General features: G+C 41.8%; 1 protein-coding gene across 3 annotated transcripts in view; it reads right to left on the reverse strand.

Moving 5' to 3' along the window:
* Positions 1–20729, reverse strand: part of LOC109874123 (gamma-aminobutyric acid receptor subunit alpha-3-like) — a 139763-nt gene that overhangs the window by 44060 nt on the left and 74974 nt on the right. For all 3 annotated transcript variants that reach the window (XM_020465913.2, XM_020465914.2, XM_020465912.2), the window contains exon 5: positions 4940–5160. In XM_020465913.2, coding sequence (XP_020321502.1) covers positions 4940–5160 — 221 coding nt within the window. The remainder of the gene's footprint in view (positions 1–4939; positions 5161–20729) is intronic.

Genomic DNA, 20729 nt, shown 5'->3' on the forward strand with positions numbered 1-20729 from the left:
GACCTCACTAATGCTCTTGTGGCTGAATGGAACCAAGTCGACAGCAATGTTCCAACATCTAGTGGAAACCCTTCCCAGAAAAGTGGAGGCTGTCATAGCAGTAAAGGGGACCAACTCGATATTAATGCCCATGATTTTGGAATGAGATGTTCGAAATGCAGGTGTCCACATACTTTTGTTCATGTAGTGTATATTAATATGGGCTATTTTTTTGCCCTTTCCTGGGTAGCTTATCAGATAGACATAATATATAAAAAAGCAAGAGAAAAAAATATACATCCAGAAGTCCATTAATCATTTGGTGTGTGCAAGTGTGTGCATGTGCTTGAAGATACAAACCCATAGGCGTGGCTCTCTTATCCCTTCAAGGCTTTTGGGAGGGAGGGTGGACAATGAGCCTGTCATAGAGGATGTAAGCAATGTCCCCATGGCTCTGGCAGCTTTCATGGCTGGGATCAGTTCTTCCTCTTCTGGCACACAGCTTCAGGATAGTCCTTATTGAGGATGATGTACGTTCCTCTAAAGTTCTTGGCTGTTTCCAGAACAGCTACCTTGTCCTTGAACCTCAGCAACTTGACCACTATTCGCCTGGGCCTGTCACCTGGGCCAGTGGTGGGTTTTCCAGTCCACCTAAATCTACCTGTGGTCCATCTTCAGTATCTCCGAGATAATTTCCCTCACTTTGTCCTCAGACTCCATCCAGGTCTCATGTGGAGATTCTGCAATTCCGTCCACAACCATGTTGTTCCGCCTTGATTGTCCATCGAGTCTGATTTCTCTGTCATTGTTATCATGGATTCACATACAGAATGGATGTCCTCTCTCAATGACTTACAGAATGCTGTCATCTTGCCGTTCTCCTGTTTAAACTCATCAAGCTGAGCAGCTCCTCAGACCCGGCCTTGGTCGGCAGGATCACTGGACAGATAGCAACTGGTGTCAACCACATCGTGGGATCCGAACTCAAAAGGTAGCTAGTTAGTAATCAATTGTTTTCAATAGATTTTCAAAACTTTCCAAAACAACAAACTTTCCAAAACATCCGAGCTCTCCCAACCAAGCTCTCCCAACCAAGCTCTCCCAACCAAGCTCTCCCAACCAAGCTCTCCCAACCAAGCTCTCCCAACCAAGCTCTCCCAACCGAGCTCTCCCAACCGAGCTCTCCCAACCGAGCTCTCCCAACCGAGCTCTCCCAACCGAGCTCTCCCAACCGAGCTCTCCCAACCGAGCTCTCCCAACCGAGCTCTCCCAACCGAGCTCTCCCAACCAAGCTCTCCCAACCAAGCTCTCCCAACCAAGCTCTCCCAGGTTCCGTGATGCGAGTTCAACAGGAAGTGACGTGATGGTCTTGAAGATGATTATTATTTGTGTGTAAATGACACAATGTCCTCACCATGGTCAGACTGGTAAACCTGACCCTGCTCTTATTATTTTAAAATCAAATATTACAGGTGGAAGCGTATCAGGTTATTCATTTAGTCTACTACAGAGATGAGAAGTGTTTTTTCCCTGCTTTTTTTGGAAGCCCCTAAAGAGTCACACCTAACCGCCCAAGTGGCTTACCATAGCCCCACTACACACACCATGGCATGCTCTGTCCATTGTGCTGACACAGTGTAGCAAAGATACAGATTGTTTTTGTGCCAATCTGAGACTCAATCATTTGAACATTTTAGCTATTTTTATATAGGGACATAAAACTAAAACTGAGGGGCACTAGTTTGAACTGAGGGGGCTAAACCCCCTTTATCCCCTTCGTGGAGTTGGATACGCCACTTCGCTCAGGCAGATCACAATGCCAAACCATAGCCCTAACCTTAAACCGCTCGGGATTGAATGCCTAAACTGTTACGCCCCGACAGAGTCATTGCGCAAATTGGTTTGCAGCATCATTTGGATATGTGTGCAACAAAAGTTCAACATTCACCTTCTGCTACCATTTCTGTCAAGCCATCTATGCATACAAGTTCATGCATACTTTCAATAAATCCAACGTATGCACAACACAGAAAGCACTGCAACTGCCTCTGCAATGCAGTGCTGCAAGGCAAACGCAGCGTTCTATTGGAAATGTATGTACTTCTGGTGCACCAAAATGCAATGATGCTGTCGGTGTGATCGAGGCATTAACCTTTGAGTTGTTTCTGTTTTAACCCTGTAACCACGCAGAATTAACCTTGTAACCACGCAGAATTAACCTTGTAACCATGCAGAATTAACCTTGTAACCACGCAGAATTACCCTTGTAACCATGCAGAATTAACCTTGTAACCACGCAGAATTACCCTTGTAACCACGCAGAATTAACCTTGTAACCATGCAGAATTAACCTTGTAACCACGCAGAATTAACCTTGTAACCATGCAGAATTAACCTTGTAACCATGCAGAATTAATGCGGCAAAAATAGACACTCATCCATGAGCAGTGAGCTGGAATCGAACCCATGACAACTCTGTTAGCATCTGTAACCGCTGGACCACACAGGCACTGAGGAAACCAATCATTTAGTCTACTTGCCTTCAACATATTAAACAATTGATCTAAAAATATATATTTCCCCGAACAAAAAATACATCTTCCCCCTACAAATATGTCAATTTATTATAATCCACATAAGAATGAACACGAGACACGCTTTAGGCTGCACGTAGCCTACATAAGGTCAAATGTAAGTGCAGCGTGCGTTGTATACACAGCTTCCAGCTGCCCCCTAAATATTTCTTCAGGTTTTCAAATCCTCCTGCTGTAGGATTACTTTCCTCCTGCGGCAAAAGGGTTCAAATTAAGATCCGACATCTGTAACACACTTTAGCAGGCTTTCTGAAAGATCTCATGTGTCACCCACTAAGTAAACATATTACGCAACCTAAGTGTTTTATTATGTTGTAAAGCGTAAAGGTTCTGGTTTGGTTGTGGCCCCAGATCACATGACAGCGTGTGCTGAGATAGTGTGCATTCATGCAAGTGTCGCCGACACGGATGTTGAAGGTGATGAGGATGATGACACATTGAACAATTTCAGGGAAAGTCGTGCTTGAATGCTGTAATAATATATGTAGCAAGAATGCAGGATGGAAACTGAAACTGGCAAAAAGAAATGCAATCATAATCATCAATTTCATTGAGGTGAACTAGGCCAGAACATGTAACCATTCCTAAATTGCCTGCTCTTGGCATTTCCTAGAATATTGGAAATTAATTAAATTAATACTAATAATGGAATGAATAATCAAACATAATTAATACTGTATACTAATTTCCAAAGTTTCTATTCATACTATTTAAAAACTATTTATAAACTAGTTTGACTATTTTTGTATCTTGTTTGCCTTAATGCAGTGTCTAGAATAGTCAAAAAGCCTTTGATAGCAACTCGCCTTGCAACACACTATCTTTGCTCGCAAATGAAAAAGTGACAGGCTTTTTAATAATCTATCCAAATTCAAATGTTATTCTTAGCCTCAGGAGAATCAGAGCCACATCAAATGAACTCATAAGAAACCCAGCCTGGAAAAGAATGGAGTTCCTCCCTCTTTCTACGTGAAAACTGCAGCATGAAATTCACAGGCAAATTAACTCTACCCAGAGCAACTGTAATTATCAGTCCCTGTGGACAAACCATTATCAAATGAAGAGCCCTACTTAGATTCAGATTTTGGTTAAGGGTTATATGTCAAGCAATTCAAAAGCAATACTTGATGAGGAGATTGAGAGTGGCGGACAGGTTCTCGCTGTAGCGAAGTGATTCAATAGTTCTTGCTGCTACAGGTTTGTTAAATAAGCAATACAATTTTACTCAAGCTTTCTGAGGATGTCTAAGCAGCTACACAGTACACTCTTACAAAAAAAGATGCTATCTAGAACCTTAAAGGGTTATTTGGCTGGCCCCATAGGAGAACCATTTGAAGAACCCTTTTTGGTTGCAGGTAGAACCCTTTCGAGTTCCATGTAGAACTATTTCTACAGTGGCTTCCTGGAACCAAAAATTGTTATCCTACGGGGACATCCGAAGAGCCCTTGTGGAACCTTTTTTTCTATGAGTGTACACTGGCTGAGTGGTTTCTCCTCGCAGTAGCATTTTCTTCTCAGGACATACAGTCCTTTAGGTACATCATAGTTATCATCCTCTGAACAAGAGAGGGTGGATAGAGGAGCATAGTTACACTATATCTTCCCCCATGAAGCATGTGCTGTGCCAGACTGGTTGCAGAGAAAGACCGCTCAGTCCCCTGGTAGTCAGACACATTGCTTTGGATAGCTCTGGGCCCAGACATCCACTAGTCAATTACCACCTTCATTCATCAAAGTACCTCTGAGTGCAGTTCAGGCCACTAGCTGGTCTCAGGCCTACTGACCCACCTTTGCTAACCCCCTGTCAGTCCACTAGCTGGCCTCAGGCCTACTGACCCACCTTTGCTGACCCCCTGTCAGTCCACTAGCCGGCCTCAGGCCTACTGACCCACCTTTGCTAACCCCCTGTCAGTCCACTAGCTGGTCTCAGGCCTACTGACCCACCTTTGCTAACCCCCTGTCAGTCCACTAGCTGGTCTCAGGCCTACTGACCCACCTTTGCTAACCCCCTGTCTGTCCACTAGCTGGACTCAGGCCTACTGACCCACCTTTGCTAACCCCCTGTCAGTCCCTAGCTGGTCTCAGGCCTACTGGCCCACCTTTGCTAACCCCCTGTCATTCCACTAGCTGGCCTCAGGCCTACTCGCCCACCTCAGACTCTGCTAACCCACTTTTGGGCTAGAAGTAATATGCAATTGAGTAATGATATGATTTTGGTGGTGGTGGTGGTGTTTGGGGAGGCAGTAGTGACAGGTGGCAGTGGAGTATACAATGGATCAACATCACTTTGAAAGTATTCAATCTTGGTGCTATAGGTGAATAAAGGGTAATGTTCTATGTGATTTGAGAAATGTCAGGTGGCTCACCTCATAGTGTAAAGCAGGGTACCGTTGTCCACCAGTCGTAGCAGTTTGTTGGGTGTGGTCATGTTGTGGGCCACAGATTTCTTCCCGTTGTGGAAGAAGGTGTCTGGAGTCCAGATCTTACTGGCCAGGAGGTTGTTAAGAGGCAGGACCTGCATGGGCCCGTCAAACTTCAGCCTCTCATCCCTCCAGCTCTGACGGAAGAACACATCGATGGTGTACTCCTGGGAAAAGACAGAGAGAATAAGTCACTTTCTAAGGTATCACATCACAATTAAATTATAATCTAATATTTACCATCTCTCGTAAGAGCTGCAAACTCTGAAAGACAGATCTCTGTCCTGGTACAGTATATTGTCAGTTGTGGCCTTGACTAGCAGAGAGTTGAGTTTTGTTCACAGCCTCACACACACACACACACACACACACACACACACACACACACACACACACACACACACACACACACACACACACACACACACACACACACACACACACACACACACACGTCAATAATGCATCATGCATTTTATTTGAAGGGGAAAACAGCCTTGTCAATGTGGGATCCTCAAGGCATCCTTCAGAGTTCATACACCAATGATTGCGTTTTCACAACTGTCGCCGGCGGGATAAAACATGCCTTTTCCAAGAGTTATCTCTCTGACCATATTGCCAAACACGTAACAAGGAACAGTGTCCCTGATAAACCTCTCTAAGTTCAGAGAGAAATCGCCAGCCGTTAGTTGCTGCTGCTGAAGTGGGGGAGTGGCCTCACACTTATTTTTCTCAGACACTTCTTCCATTCTGACAGGATTTTCCAAAGGTATTAAAACGTTAAAATACACTAATCAGCTATAAATTCAGTTAGATTTTTTTTGTGGCTGTTTAAAAAATGGTTACCAGTATTTTTTAGAATGAATGGTGTCATGATTATGTGTGTCATTAATATTGTAAAAGAATGTCATAATGAACAGGATGAACAAACAGGAACATCAAATGGACAGATATCAAATAACAGTAATAATGTCCACACCAACACGTACATCCAGGCCTCAATAATGCCTGTTAGCAACAATGTAGCAACCTGTCCTGTGTCTGGTCACTACAGGAATGGCAGACATTTTATACTGTACATTAATATCAAGGCCTCACCTTGGAAAAAAAACATTATGCACCAATCAACAATTAATGGCACAAAATAAATGCATTAAATGCACAGATTCAGGTAATAGTCATTACATAACTAAATACATACAGTTGAAGTCGGAAGTTTAAATACACCTTAGCCAAATACATTTAAACTCAGTTTTCACCATTCCTGACATTTAATCCAAGTACAAATTCCATGTCTTAGGTCAGTTAGGATCACCACTTTATTTTAAGAATGTGAAATGTCAGAATAATAGTAGAGAGAGAGAATGATTTATTTCAGATTTTATTTATTTCATAATTGTATTTCTTTCATCACATTCCCAGTGGGTAGGAAGTTTACATACACTCAATTAGTATTTGGTAGCATTGCCTTTAAATTGTTTCACTTGGGTCAAATGTTTCTGGTAGCTTTCCTCAAGCTTCCCACAATAAGTTGGGTGAATTTGGCCCATTCCTCCTGACAGAGCTGGTGTAATTGAGTCAGGTTTGTAGGCCTCCTTGCTCGCACACGCTTTTTCAGTTCTGCAAAATTGTGGCAAGATGGCTTATGGGACCCTTGACTTTGTTGTCCTTAAGCCAATTTGCCACAACTTTGGAAGTCTGCTTGGGGTCATTATCAATTTGGAAGACCCATTTGAGACCAAGCTTTAACTTCCTGACTGATGTCTTGAGATGTTGCTTCAATATATCCACATAACCTCCCTTCCTCATGATGCAATCTATTTTGTGAAGTGCACCAGTCCCTCCTGCAGCAAAGAACCCCCACAACATGATGCTGCCAACCCGTGCTTCACGGTTGGGATGGTGTTCTTCGGCTTGCAAGCCTCCCCCTTTTTCCTCCAAACATAACGATGGTCATTATGGCCAAACAGCTCTATTTTTGTTTCATCAGACCAGAGGACATAACTCCAAAAAGTACGATCTTTGTCCCCATGTGCAGTTGCAAACCGTAGTCTGGCTTTTTTATGGCGGTTTTGGAGAACGGTTCATCAAAGTACGTTCATCTCTATGAGACAGAAGGTGTCTCCTTCCTGAGCGGTATGAAGGCTGCATGGTCCCATGGTGTTTATACTTGCGTACTATTGGTTGTACAGAAGGATGTGGTACCTTCAGGCATTTGGAAATTGCTCCCAAAGATGAGCCAGACTTGTGGAGGCCTATATTCTTTTCTGATGATTGGCTGATTTCTTTTGATTTTTCCATGATGTCAAGCAAAGAGGCACTGAGTTTGAAGGTAGGCCTTGAAATACATTAACAGGTACACCTCCAATTGACTCAAATGATGTCAATTAGCCCAACAGAAGCTTCTAAACAGTAAACTTCTGACCCACTGGAATTGTGATACAGTGAGTTATAAGTGAAATAATCTGTCTGTAAACAATTGTCATGCACAAAGACCTAACCGACTTGACAGTAGTTTGTTAACAAGAAATTTGTGGAGTGGTTGAAAAACGAGTTTTAATGACTCTGTCGTGTCTTTGGCTATGCCGGATTAAGTGATATGACATGCTATTCTTTAAAATCGTTTCTCCGTAATTCATATGACCTGATTGAGCTAATCATGTAAATGTAATTAACTAGAGAGTCGGGGCACCACGAAATAATATTTATAGAGCTGTTATCTTCAGAATAAACTCTTAAATACCTAGTAATATATTACATCAATAGCAGTCAATATTAATCGTCACCTTAGTTCAGTCTCATGTGAAAGTAGAAAATTCTTCACGAACCCTGGCTACCAAGTTGAATCAGCAATACAAAATTGGGTTTAATTATTTATTTACTAAATACCTAACTAATCACACAGAATTACATATTACGTCATAAAGGAAAACGGCCCTAGCGGGCGGAAACAGATATGACAGCTGGTTACACAAAAGAAAAGGGGCTGGGTTTGAGTGAAAGAGCGGGAAGACTGAGGGACAAAGGGAGAAGCTGTGCTATCGTAAATACAGTATCTTATGCATTCTAAATTACCGCCCATTTGGAAAAGGAAAATGCGATAAATATTTACTCTGAGCTGCGCTTCGGTAGGTTGGTGGTAGATGGAAGGCCGTGTTGCCAAACCGAGTCCTTTGTCCTTTGAAGAATGTCTCTGGTTGTCAATTGGATACGTTGTAGTAACGTTGTTGTGTGGTAGATGGGATACTCTGTCTGTCCTTTCCTAGCCTGCGTTTGCAGCTGCTGTGGCTAACTCAACAGCTAGGAGGTATCACTTCTGTAGTGAATAAGAGTTCAAAGTTCATACCATTCACAACCAAAGCTCACGCTGAGGTTGGCTTAGTTCTGTAGTTGACATGTTAGTCCTTTTAACGCAGAGGCTGCAGACCTCACGTACTTGGAACAGCAGGTTATATTGTTGTCAAGGGCTTATAAAGTGGAGGGAGAAGAGCGTGTTTCACAGTCTACAGCCCATGTCTCTTCACAGGGGCGGATCACTGATTGAGCAGAGCCCTATCTTATGAAAACCCAAATCTCTCATTTGGAAGCTAAAATTACATTGAATCTTTTCACCAATCATTTATATTCAAACATTTAAATTGAACAACAATTCCATGTGAATCCGATAACTCTGATGTGTAGACTTTCTACGGTAGAGTTTATGTCCTCCTATCATTGAGGAGAATGTCTCAGATGACAACCGAACTGTCATCATATTCATTAAGTACCACCGCATAAATTCAATTGGTCGGATTACCAGAATATAGTTAATTTCCCTCCCACCTTCTGATGTTCCCAGAATCTCTTTGTTAACCAAGGGGTTTTCAAATTTCACATCAGTAGGGTAGTGAGAGGAAAAGGGGGGGAAGAGGTATTTATGACTGTCATAAACCTACCCCCAGGCCAACGTCATGACAACTCCAACCTAAGTGTATGTAAACTTTCGACTTCAACTTTATATACTTGAACTGTAAACAATGATCTTATACCGTGGTAAACATTGCTCTTCCCCTTGGGAGTTAGCAACATGCGTTACCCCCAAAACAGGATAATTGTCACTCCCCCTACCTAAGCAAGGCAGAAGGAGCAAACGTTTTACCTATTCAATTATGAGGAGATATGTCCAATGTCAGATCTTACCATTACCTAAAGGTCCAATACAGCCATTTTTATTTCAATATAAAATTATTTCCTGGTGACAATTAAATATTTTACTGTGATTATTTTTTACCATTTCAGTTGAAAACTAACAAAATATCTTTCTCAAGCAAGAATTTTGCTAGGACTGTCTGGGAGTGGTCTGCGGGGGAAGGGGGAAACTGAAAACTAGCTGTTATTGGCAGAGAGGTTTAGAACTCTTTCTTATTGGTCTATTAACTAATTTAACACCTGGTGATGTCACCAGGCAAGCCAAAACTCCATTCCACCAAATCAGGGTGATATTTCAGGCTGTCCTTTCAAACAACATTTACACAAAAAATGCATTATCATAATTTATGATATGGAAATATATATAAAACACAGAAAAATCACATTTTTGACTGCACTGGGCCTTTAATACAGAAATAGCCATATTTTTACCAAAACATGACACTTCATAGTGGCAACATTAACATCAACATCAAGACAAGCCTGATGAAATCAGCTAATTTGTCAGTAACTTTACAAATGTCGACAAAACAAAATGATGCTAGACAATGATGCTAGACAAGATGCTAGACAAATCGTTTTGTGTTGGTAAATGTAATTATGCAATAAATGGCGGTGGAACCGTCTTTATGGCAAATATTTATATAATAACCATCATATCAAAGTAAACTTGGAGTGACGCGATGATATGTCGTGTGTCCTCCCACTACAACTTGGGAAAGTACTACGACATGTGGGGTTAAATAACATGAGGAGGGCTAGCACGGAAAGGCTGAAAATTGATTTTAAAGAACTGATTCTAGCCCTGAAAGATTCCAAAAAGCAATTATCCAATTATTTCAGGTATGGTACCATTGATGGGTCAAGGATGCCTCCCGGGTGGCGCAGTGGTTAAGGGCGCCGTACTGCAGTGCCAGCTGTGCCACCAGAGACTCTGGGTTAGCGCCCAGGCTCTGTTGTAACCGGCCGTGACCGGGAGGTCCGTGGGGCGACGCACAATTGGCCTAGCGTCGTCCGGGTTAGGGAGGGTTTGGCCGGTAGGGATATCCTTGTTTCATCGCGCACCAGCGACTCCTGTGGCGGGCCGGGCGCAGTGCACGCTAACCAAGGTTGCCAGGTGCACGGTGTTTCCTCCGACACATTGGTGCGGCTGGCTTCCGGGTTGGATGCACGCTGTGTTAAGAAGCAGTGCGGCTTGGTTGGGTTGTGTACCGGAGGACGCATGACTTTCAACCTTCGCCTCTCCCGAGGTTTCCTTTATTTTGGCAGTTACAGTGGGGCAAAAAAGTATTTAGTCAGCCACCAATTGTGCAAGATCTCCCACTTAAAAAGATGAGAGAGGCCTGTAATTTTCATCATAGGTACACTTCAAAAATTTTTATAAAAATTTTAAAAATCACATTGTAGGACTTTTATGAATTTATTTGCAAATTATGGTGGAAAATAAGTATTTGGTCACCTACAAAGATTTCTGGCTCTCACAGACCTGTAACTTCTTCTTTAAGAGGCTTCTCTGTCCTCCACTCGTTACCTGTATTAATGGCACCTGTTCGAACTTGTTATCAGTATAAAAGACACCTGTCCACAACCTCAAACAGTCACACTCCAAACTCCACTATGGCCAAGACCAAAGAGCTGTCCAAGGACACCAGAAACAAAATTGTAGACCTGCACCAGGCTGGGAAGACTGAATCTGCAATAGGTAAGCAGCTTGGTTTGAAGAAATCAACTGTGGGAGCAATTATTAGGAAATGGAAGACATACAAGACCACTGATAATCTCCCTCGATCTGGGGCTCCACGCAAGATCTCACCCCGTGGGGTCAAAATGATCACAAGAACGTTGAGCAAAAATCCCAGAACCACACGGGGGGACCTAGTGAATGACCTGCAGAGAGCTGGGACCAAAGTAACAAAGCCTACCATCAGTAACACACGACGCCGCCAGGGACTCAAATCCTGCAGTGCCAGACGTGTCCCCCTGCTTAAGCCAGTACATGGCCAGGCCCCTCTGAAGTTTGCTAGAGAGCATTTGGATGATCCAGAAGAAGATTGGGAGAATGTCATATGGTCAGATGAAACCAAAATATAACTTTTTGGTAAAAACTCAACTCGTCGTGTTTGGAGGATAAAGAATGCTGAGTTACATCCAAAGAACACCATACCTACTGTGAAGCATGGGGGTGGAAACATCATGCTTTGGGGCTGTTTTTCTGCAAAGGGACCAGGACGACTGATCCGTGTAAAGGAAAGAATGAATGGGGCCATGTATTGTGAGATTTTGAGTGAAAACCTCCTTCCATCAGCAAGGGCATTGAAGATGAAACGTGGCTGGGTCTTTCAGCATGACAATGATCCCAAACACACCACCCGGGCAACAAAGGAGTGGCTTCGTAAGTAGCATTTCAAGGTCCTGGAGTGGCCTAGCCAGTCTCCAGATCTCAACCCCATAGAAAATCTTTGGAGGGAGTTGAAAGTCCGTGTTGCCCAGCAACAGCCCTAAAACATCACTGTTCTAGAGGAGATCTGCATGGAGGAATGGGCCAAAATACCAGCAACAGTGTGTGAAAACCTTGTGAAGACTTACAGAAAACGTTTGACCTCTGTCATTGCCAACAAAGGGTATATAACAAAGTATTGAGATAAACTTTTGTTATTGACCAAATTTTCTTATTTTCCACCATAATTTGCTAATAAATTCATTAAAAATCCTACAATGTGATTTTCAGGATTTTTTTCTCATTTTGTCTGTCATAGTTGAAGTGTACCTATGATGAAAATTACAGGCCTCTCTCATCTTTTTAAGTGGGAGAACTTGCACTATTGGTGGCTGACTAAATACTTTTTTGCCCCACTGTATCTGTATGCTAAAAATGTGTTCCATAGTCTTTTTTTGTTGAAACTTTTGATTCTCTGTGGCTTATTTATGCTCGCCAGTGTATTTTGAACATTGAGAGCGGGCTCCTGGGGTTCTTTTCCATTTTTTCCATTTAATTTTTATAACGTAACAGTGTGTTTTTGGCCTCTTGGGCCCCCTATGGGCTTGGGCCCAGCCCCTGACTCACACCATTGACCAGTCACATTTATTTATCATGCAGTTTATTTTTTTCATTTTTTAATAATCAGTTACCAAATCAAGGCATCTGGCGACTAGCAGAGCGGCAGCAGCAGGCTGTCTACACACATTGAGAGTGGGCTCCTGAATCCTCCTGGGGTTGGAGGTTGCAGTAAAAAAAATATATATTACATATCTAGCATATACTGTATAATATATACTGTATAATATATACTGTATAATATATACTGTATAATATATACTGTATACATGCATTTATTTTTTTGACTTTTAGTTTTTCAGCCCTGATAAGCCCCTGCATTAACCAGACTCTGTCTGTCGCCAGTTGGATGGAAACCAAGCTAGTAATACACAAAAAGCCTGATTAACAGAGTGAAACTAGCAGAGCAACAAACAAATGATTGGTGCACCCAAAACCAGAGCCATTGGCGGTTGATCATTAGGATGGCGGCCTCAATGCATTTACCTCAAATACCATGTTTGCTGAGTTTGCCGTATTGTAGCTTGCTCTTTGTTAATCTTTTTTGTATCTGCATTAGCACAGAAAACACAATCCCAATAAGATCCAAGACGCTGGAAATTATAGATTGTGCTGATTTATGGGCACATGAATCGTATCGCGCCCATTTAAAAAAAAAACTCAATGGGTAAACCTAGTGATAAAAAAATGCATCATATGTTGTCTGCCATCTGCCAAACGTCTAACATCCCCCTAACTTCAGCTGTATGTTGAATAATCACTGGGTGCACAAACATTTGCTTCATGTATAAAATTACCTATTTTCAAAACGCATTTTATACATTCTTCAGGATATATTCCATTGTTTTCATCCTTCCCTATATTGAAGCATTGATTGCTGACATGTTGTACAAAAACAGAGATGTCTCTACAGTGACAGTGTGTAATCTAGCTCAAAATGGCTGATTTAGACAGACCCCTTGCCTCACATGTGCATAGATTATGTATTGTTTACATTTTGTTGAGCTATAGGCCATGGTGAGGCTTAGCATGGGGAATAAGACCAGCTTGCTCAGCTTCCTCGAGCTAAAATCTTTCATCTTCTACTCAATGTGTGTGTATTTGTGTGTGCGTGCGTGTGTGTGTGTGTGTGAGAGAGAGAGAGAGAGAGAGAGAGAGATAAAGAATGAGCAAATTTCAGAAGGAGAGAGAAGGGAGGCAGAGAGGGGGGGACAGAACAGAAGAGAGGAGGAGGCATACACTCCACTCCTAAAGTACCTTAGCTTGAGGGAGAGATCAGGATCAGCATGTCCCGTAAACAGATGTAAGAGACAGAAGAATGTGAGGCTGTGATTACTCATAGTCTGGAAAATGCTAATTGAAGATAACAGATTGAGGATTAAACCCTATAAAATGGGTTAATTCTGCCTACCAAAATACTTGCAGCTATACAGAGTACATACTGTACCAAGAAACAAACACAAACAAAAATGACAAAAGTATCTGTCGCCTCTAGATGTGGAGAAAGAGGCAGGATAGACGTATTGAGTTAAAAACACAAACCCTTTCTATTTCCTTCCTTGCTGAAGCTAAAGATCAGTTAGAGTTACATCTTTATTCATCCCACCCATCAACCTTCAGTAGCAATGAGCATGTTCACAAAAGAGAAAACAACTCCCTGACATGCAATACCGGCAGAAAACAAACACAAGCAGATGAGAAGCTTTTGGTGTGGAAAGTAGCCGAAAGAAACAAACGAACATTGCTTTGATTCGATTTTTCCCAGCCCTGGGATCTTAACTTTTTTTCAGCACCTCAAGAAATGGTCTGCGCTTAATGCAAGTCAAATATAATTCGATTCCTACTTTGATTAAACTACAAGTCTATGAGAAAGAGAAAAAATTGATTGTTTTTCACAGGTCTCCCTTTAACAATGTGTTGGAGCTGAATAATCGGAATGCTTCTGTGCACCATGAAAAGCGACGGCACAACTCTCATCAAAATAAGTTACATCTACAGTATCTTTCAATCAGCTCCACCATTATGGCCTGTTATCTCTTATCAAATGCAGCTCCCCACTACAACTTCCCTTGCAAATAATACACCTAAAATGGAACGAGACAGAGACAGACAGACAGACAGACAGACAGACAGACAGAGACCCACACGTATTGCGCAATTCTATACTGTACATTTACAGTTCTCGAATCTCACTCTTTGAACTCCTGTTTCTGTGGCCAAGTCAAACCAGTAATTCTATTATTTCAAAGGAACAGAGAATATAAAAAACCTTGAAAGCACAAACAGAGGGAACATTACAGTATGTCTGATAAAAGCATGGCTTGTGTTCTAGTGTGAATGTTCAAGTCCCTTCTCTTCTTCCCCCACTCCCCCTTGTGTTTAGTCTTTTCCCGGTTTTAATTGCCATTTCTCTACAGCTCTCTGCTAGCTATTCCCTCTCTTCTATCCTCTCCTTTAAGAATTTAGTTCATCCCTTTTAAGTCATTCATCTGTGTTAATTATATCACATGGAGGGTGTTAATTATGAAGTAGAAACCCAGTGGAAACACCAAAGCACTTTCCCCACTTACAGAAAAAGATATATGAAGACAGAGTGAGTATACAGATGTAATAGGTGGGGCTGGGAAATGTGAAGATAGAGAGAGAGATAGAACAGAGAGAGAGAGAGAGAGAGAGCAAGCAACCTCTTGGTGACTTTAGAGTATTGTGGCCTTTTCCTTTTCTGACCTACTATAGAAGTGTTGCACCTGCTCCACTGACTGAGAAACTGAGAAACTACAAGGATTCCTTCTAGTCATGTCGGACCACTTTTTTTGTGCCAAGCATTTTCAGTGAAAATGTTCCCCCCTTGCAACACAACCCAGGAAGAATCCCCATGCGATAAATAAACATAGCCCAGTTGTGTTTGGCTTAGCTGGGCCAATATATCATTTTTTTTGTTTTCCTTTTAGGCCTGGATAGGCTACTGAGTCAAGGTGGGGGATTCATTTTGAAGATAAAAATAATTTTGGGGAAAAAAGGGCAGAGCCAATCTACACAAGGCCAAGTGGCACAGCCGATACATAGAGCAGCTGGTGCTCCTCCAGGGAGGGAGTGATTGATTTCTCATCAACAGAGTACAGAGAGAAAACACAAACATAAAAAAACATCCCACCAGTGGGAGAGAAGGGAGATCCACAGACACAAAGGAAAGAAGACGACACAAAGAAGAGCCTAGCCCCCCCCCCCCCCTCAAGGGAAGGGGGTTTGGGATTTAACTAATTCTTAACATGTGTGTAGAAGGAACCAAAAGAGCAGGAGAGGGCAGGCCCTGGTGTGTGGTGCCAACTCCAGGAGGTGCCACTCTCAGTCTCCCACTTCCATAGCCTATGGAGGATGGCCTGGTTCCCAAACAGCACCATCCTGGTACAATATGGTCAAGTTAGAGTTTCCAAGGCTGCATCTGACGAAGAAACACTGAGGCTAAGACAGAACATAACCAACCATTAGGGATTGAAATGTCTGTACAGCTGGTCCTGACTTTCAGCCAATGTTCTTAAGTGCCTTAAATTATTCACTTGACTTTCAACCCTGACACCTTACAGTTCAATCTTCACTCTAGCCCTAGCTTAAATGATAGCAAATACATCAACACAATGAAATTAACACATATGGAATTATGTAGTAACCAAAAAGAATGTCAACAAATCAAAATATATTTTATATTTGAGATTCTTCAAAGTAGCCACCCTTTGCCTTGATGACAGCTTTGCACACTTTTGGAATTCTCTCAACCAGCTTCATGAGTTAGTCACCTGGAATGCATTTCAATTAACAGGTGTGCCTTGCTAGTAAAAGTTCATTTGTGGAATTTCTTACCTTCTTAATGACTTTGAGCCAATCAGTTGTGTTGTGACAAAGTAGGAATTGTATACAGAAGATAGCCCTATTTAGTAAAAGACCAAGTCGATATTATGGTAGGAACAGTTCAAATAAGCAAAGAGAAACAACAGTCCATCATTACTTTAAGACATGAAGGTCAGTCAATACGGAAAATGGCAAGAAATGTTCAAGTTTCTTCAAGTGCAGTTGCAAAAACCATCAAGCGCTATGATGAAACTGGCTCTCATGAGGACAGCCACAGGAAAGGAAGACCCAGATTAACCTCTGCTGCAGAGGATAAGTTCATTAGAGTTACCAGCCTCAGAAATACCATTACTAATGGACACAAATTAGAAGAAGAGACTTGTTTGGGCCAAGAAACACGAGCAATGGACATTCGACCGGTGGAAATCTGTCCTTTGGTCTGATGATTCCAAATTTGCGATTTTTGGTTCCAACCGCTGTGTCTTTGTGAGATGCAAAGTAGGTGATCTCTGCATGTGTGGTTCCCACCGTGAAGCATGGAGGAGGAGGTGTGATGGTGCTTTGCTGGTGACACTGTCAGTGATTTATTTAGAATTCAAGGCACATTTAAACAGCATGGCTTCCACAGCATTCTGCAGCGACACGCCATGAAATCTGGTTTGCGATTAGTGGGACTATCTTCTGTGTTTCAACAGGACAATGACCCAACACACCTCCAGGCTGTGTAAAGGCCAAGAAGGAGAGTGATGGAGTGCTGCATCAGATGATCTGGCCTCCACAATCACCCGACCCAAGGCTGGTTGAGAGAATGCCAAGAATGTGTGAATCCATGTTTCACCAAATTATATTTTGAAAGAGGAAGTAAAATATTTTAAGCATATGTTTTCTTTTCAGTGTCCTCCATTTCCACTGAATGGAAATGAACTGAAAGGATTAACTGTAAGAATTTCTTTCCTAATAATAATAATAATGTAAAATTAACAAATTTACAGAAAGACCTGTGTGAAGGCCAACTTACAGAAGAGGAACTTTTTGAGGCAATAAAATCTTTTCAGTCTGGAAAAACACCAGAGCTTGACGGTAGAGGAATATCAGACCTTTTTTGATGTACTCAAAGATTCATTATTAACATGTTTTAATTACTCTTATACAAATGGTAGACTTTCAGGTACTCAACAAGAGGTCTGATTTCATTACTACTAAAACAGGACCCAGGTGGTAAGTATAAAGATCCAGTCCATTTAAAAACTGGAGGCCTCTAACACTTCAATGTTGTGATGTGAAAATCCTGGCGAAATGCATAGCACATAGAATAAAAAAGGTTTTACCAGATATTGTTCATCCTGATCAGACAGGTTTTTACATGGACAATATATTGCAGATAATATATGACAATTACTTGAAACAATTAAACATTATGAAACATTGAAGATACCAGGCCTGGCCTTCATAGCAGATTTTGAAAAGGCGTTTGATAAAGTACAACTACAATTTATATACAAATGCCTGGATTACTTTAATTTTGGTGAATCTCTTATACAATGGGTTAAAGTTATTTACAGCATCCTCAGATGTAAAATATTAAGAAAGTATTGAGCTTTTAAGAGGAGTAAAACAAGGCTGTCTGTTGTCTCCATATCTATTTATTATGGCCATTGAAATGCTAGCAATTAAAATTAGATACAACAAGAATATTTATGGGGTTAGAAATCCTGGGTATAAAAACAAAAGTGTTGATGCGTGCTGATGAATTTTTTCTTATGTTCGCAATCTGGATCCCTGTCTCATTGAAGATCTTGATCACTTTTCTAGCCTCTGGATTAAAACCTAATTATGACAAGTGTACCATATTACATAGTGAATCATTAAAAAAATACTGTGTTTACACTACTTTGTAGTTTATAAAAAATAAAAAATAAAAATATATAAAATTAACTTAACACAATTAATTTCAATAGATAGTTAGCAAAAATAGATAAGATTCTGCAACCATGGAGTGTAAGGTTCTGCTTTTCTTTTCTTAGTCAATCTTGTGCTCTTTTTCTTTGTGTTCTTGACGTAGTCCTGTTTATTTGTATTCTAGAACATAGCCCTCTCTTTAATTTTTGTTCATTGATTTCACCTGCATTCGTTTCTCACCTGGTCTCTTCAGCTCCCTATTTAGTTCAGTTCTTTCTGTTTATATGGTTGTGAGGTATTGTTTGCTTTTGACTGAATAACTGTGTTTGACTATTGCCTGTTAAATTCAAATTTATTTATTTTATTTTATTTTTTTATTTCACCTTTATTTAACCAGGTAGGCTAGTTGAGAACAAGTTCTCATTTGCAACTGCGACCTGGCCAAGATAAAGCATAGCAGTGTGAGCATACAACAAAGAGTTACACATGGAGTAAACAATTAAACAATTGAAAAGGGTGGGCTATTTACCAATAGACTATGTACAGCTGCAGCGATCGGTTAGCTGCTCAGATAGCTGATGTTTGAAGTTGGTGAGGGAGATAAAAGTCTCCAACTTCAGCGATTTTTGCAATTCGTTCCAGTCACAGGCAGCAGAGTACTGGAACGAAAGGCGGCCAAATGAGGTGTTGGCTTTAGGGATGATCAGTGAGATACACCTGCTGGAGCGCGTGCTACGGATGGGTGTTGCCATCGTGACCAGTGAGCTGAGATAAGGCGGAGCTTTACCTAGCATAGACTTGTAGATGACCTGGAGCCAGTGGGTCTGGCGACGAATATGTAGCGAGGGCCAGCCGACTAGAGCATACAAGTCGCAGTGATGGGTGGTATAAGGTGCTTTAGTGACAAAACGGATGGCACTGTGATAGACTGCATCCAGTTTGCTGAGTAGAGTGTTGGAAGCCATTTTGTAGATGACATCGCCGAAGTCGAGGATCGGTAGGATAGTCAGTTTTACTAGGGTAAGCTTGGCGGCTTGAGTGAAGGAGGCTTTGTTGCGGAATAGAAAGCCGACTCTTGATTTGATTTTCGATTGGAGATGTTTGATATGAGTCTGGAAGGAGAGTTTGCAGTCTAGCCAGACACCTAGGTACTTATAGACGTCCACATATTCTAGGTCGGAACCATCCAGGGTGGTGATGCTAGTCGGGCATGCAGGTGCAGGCAGCGACCGGTTGAAAAGCATGCATTTGGTTTTACTAGCGTTTAAGAGCAGTTGGAGGCCACGGAAGGAGTGTTGTATGGCATTGAAGCTTGTTTGGAGGTTAGATAGCACAGTGTCCAAAGACGGGCCGAAAGTATATAGAATGGTGTCGTCTGCGTAGAGGTGGATCAGGGAATCGCCCGCAGCAAGAGCAACATCATTGATATACACAGAGAAAAGAGTCGGCCCGAGAATTGAACCCTGTGGCACCCCCATAGAGACTGCCAGAGGACCGGACAGCATGCCCTCCGATTTGACACACTGAACTCTGTCTGCAAAGTAATTGGTGAACCAGGCAAGGCAGTCATCCGAAAAACCGAGGCTACTGAGTCTGCCGATAAGAATATGGTGATTGACAGAGTCGAAAGCCTTGGCAAGGTCGATGAAGACGGCTGCACAGTACTGTCTTTTATCGATGGCGGTTATGATGTCGTTTAGTACCTTGAGTGTGGCTGAGGTGCACCCGTGACCGGCTCGGAAACCAGATTGCACAGCGGAGAAGGTACGGTGGGATTCGAGATGGTCAGTGACCTGTTTGTTGACTTGGCTTTCGAAGACCTTAGATAGGCAGGGCAGGATGGATATAGGTCTGTAACAGTTTGGGTCCAGGGTGTCTCCCCCTTTGAAGAGGGGGATGACTGCGGCAGCTTTCCAATCCTTGGGGATCTCAGACGAGATGAAAGAGAGGTTGAACAGGCTGGTAATAGGGGTTGCGACAATGGTGGCAGAAGTTTCAGAAATATACTGATTAATTAAAAAAACATTCTTTACGGATTTATTTGACATTTTTATTATATTTGTTAATGATATTATGAATAGAAATTGAGGAGTTATGTCACATATGCAGTTATTAAACATATATGGGGATTTCTGCTCAATCCAAACTTACAACCAACTGATTGCAGCATTACCACAAAAAAATGGAGGAGGCAAGTGGAAAAGGGAGAAGGTAGGGAACTTGTTTGCCTGCCATGTATTAAAGATACAAATTGGCTGAAAGGAACAGGAATAAATATTAAAATATACCAGTTTCATTTGAGGACAACATTTTTTAACAACTGCTACATATACAGTAGGTTGCAAAATAAATGGGAAGAGATTTTCGATGTACCAATTCCATGGCTGTCACGCCTTGGTCTTAGTATTTTGTGTTTTCTTTAATTATTTGTTCAGGCCAGGGTGTGACATGGGTTTGTGTGTTGTGTTTCGTATTGGGGTTTGTAGCATTTGGGATCGTGGCTGATTAGGGGTGTTGTATAGGCTTGGCTGCCTGAGGCGGTTCTCAATCAGCAGTCAGGTGCTTCTCGTTGCCTCTGATTGGGAACCGTATTTAGGTAGCCTGAGTTCGCTTTGTATTTGGTGGGTGACTGTTCCTGTCTCTGTGTAGTGTTCACCAGATAGGCTGTAATAAGTTTCACGTTCCGTTTGTTGTTTTCGTATTTTGTATAGTTATTTCATGTATCGTCACTTTTCATTCATTAAAGAC

This window comes from Oncorhynchus kisutch, linkage group LG29 (assembly GCF_002021735.2).
Source record: "Oncorhynchus kisutch isolate 150728-3 linkage group LG29, Okis_V2, whole genome shotgun sequence".
Taxonomy (NCBI): Eukaryota; Metazoa; Chordata; class Actinopteri; order Salmoniformes; family Salmonidae; genus Oncorhynchus; species Oncorhynchus kisutch.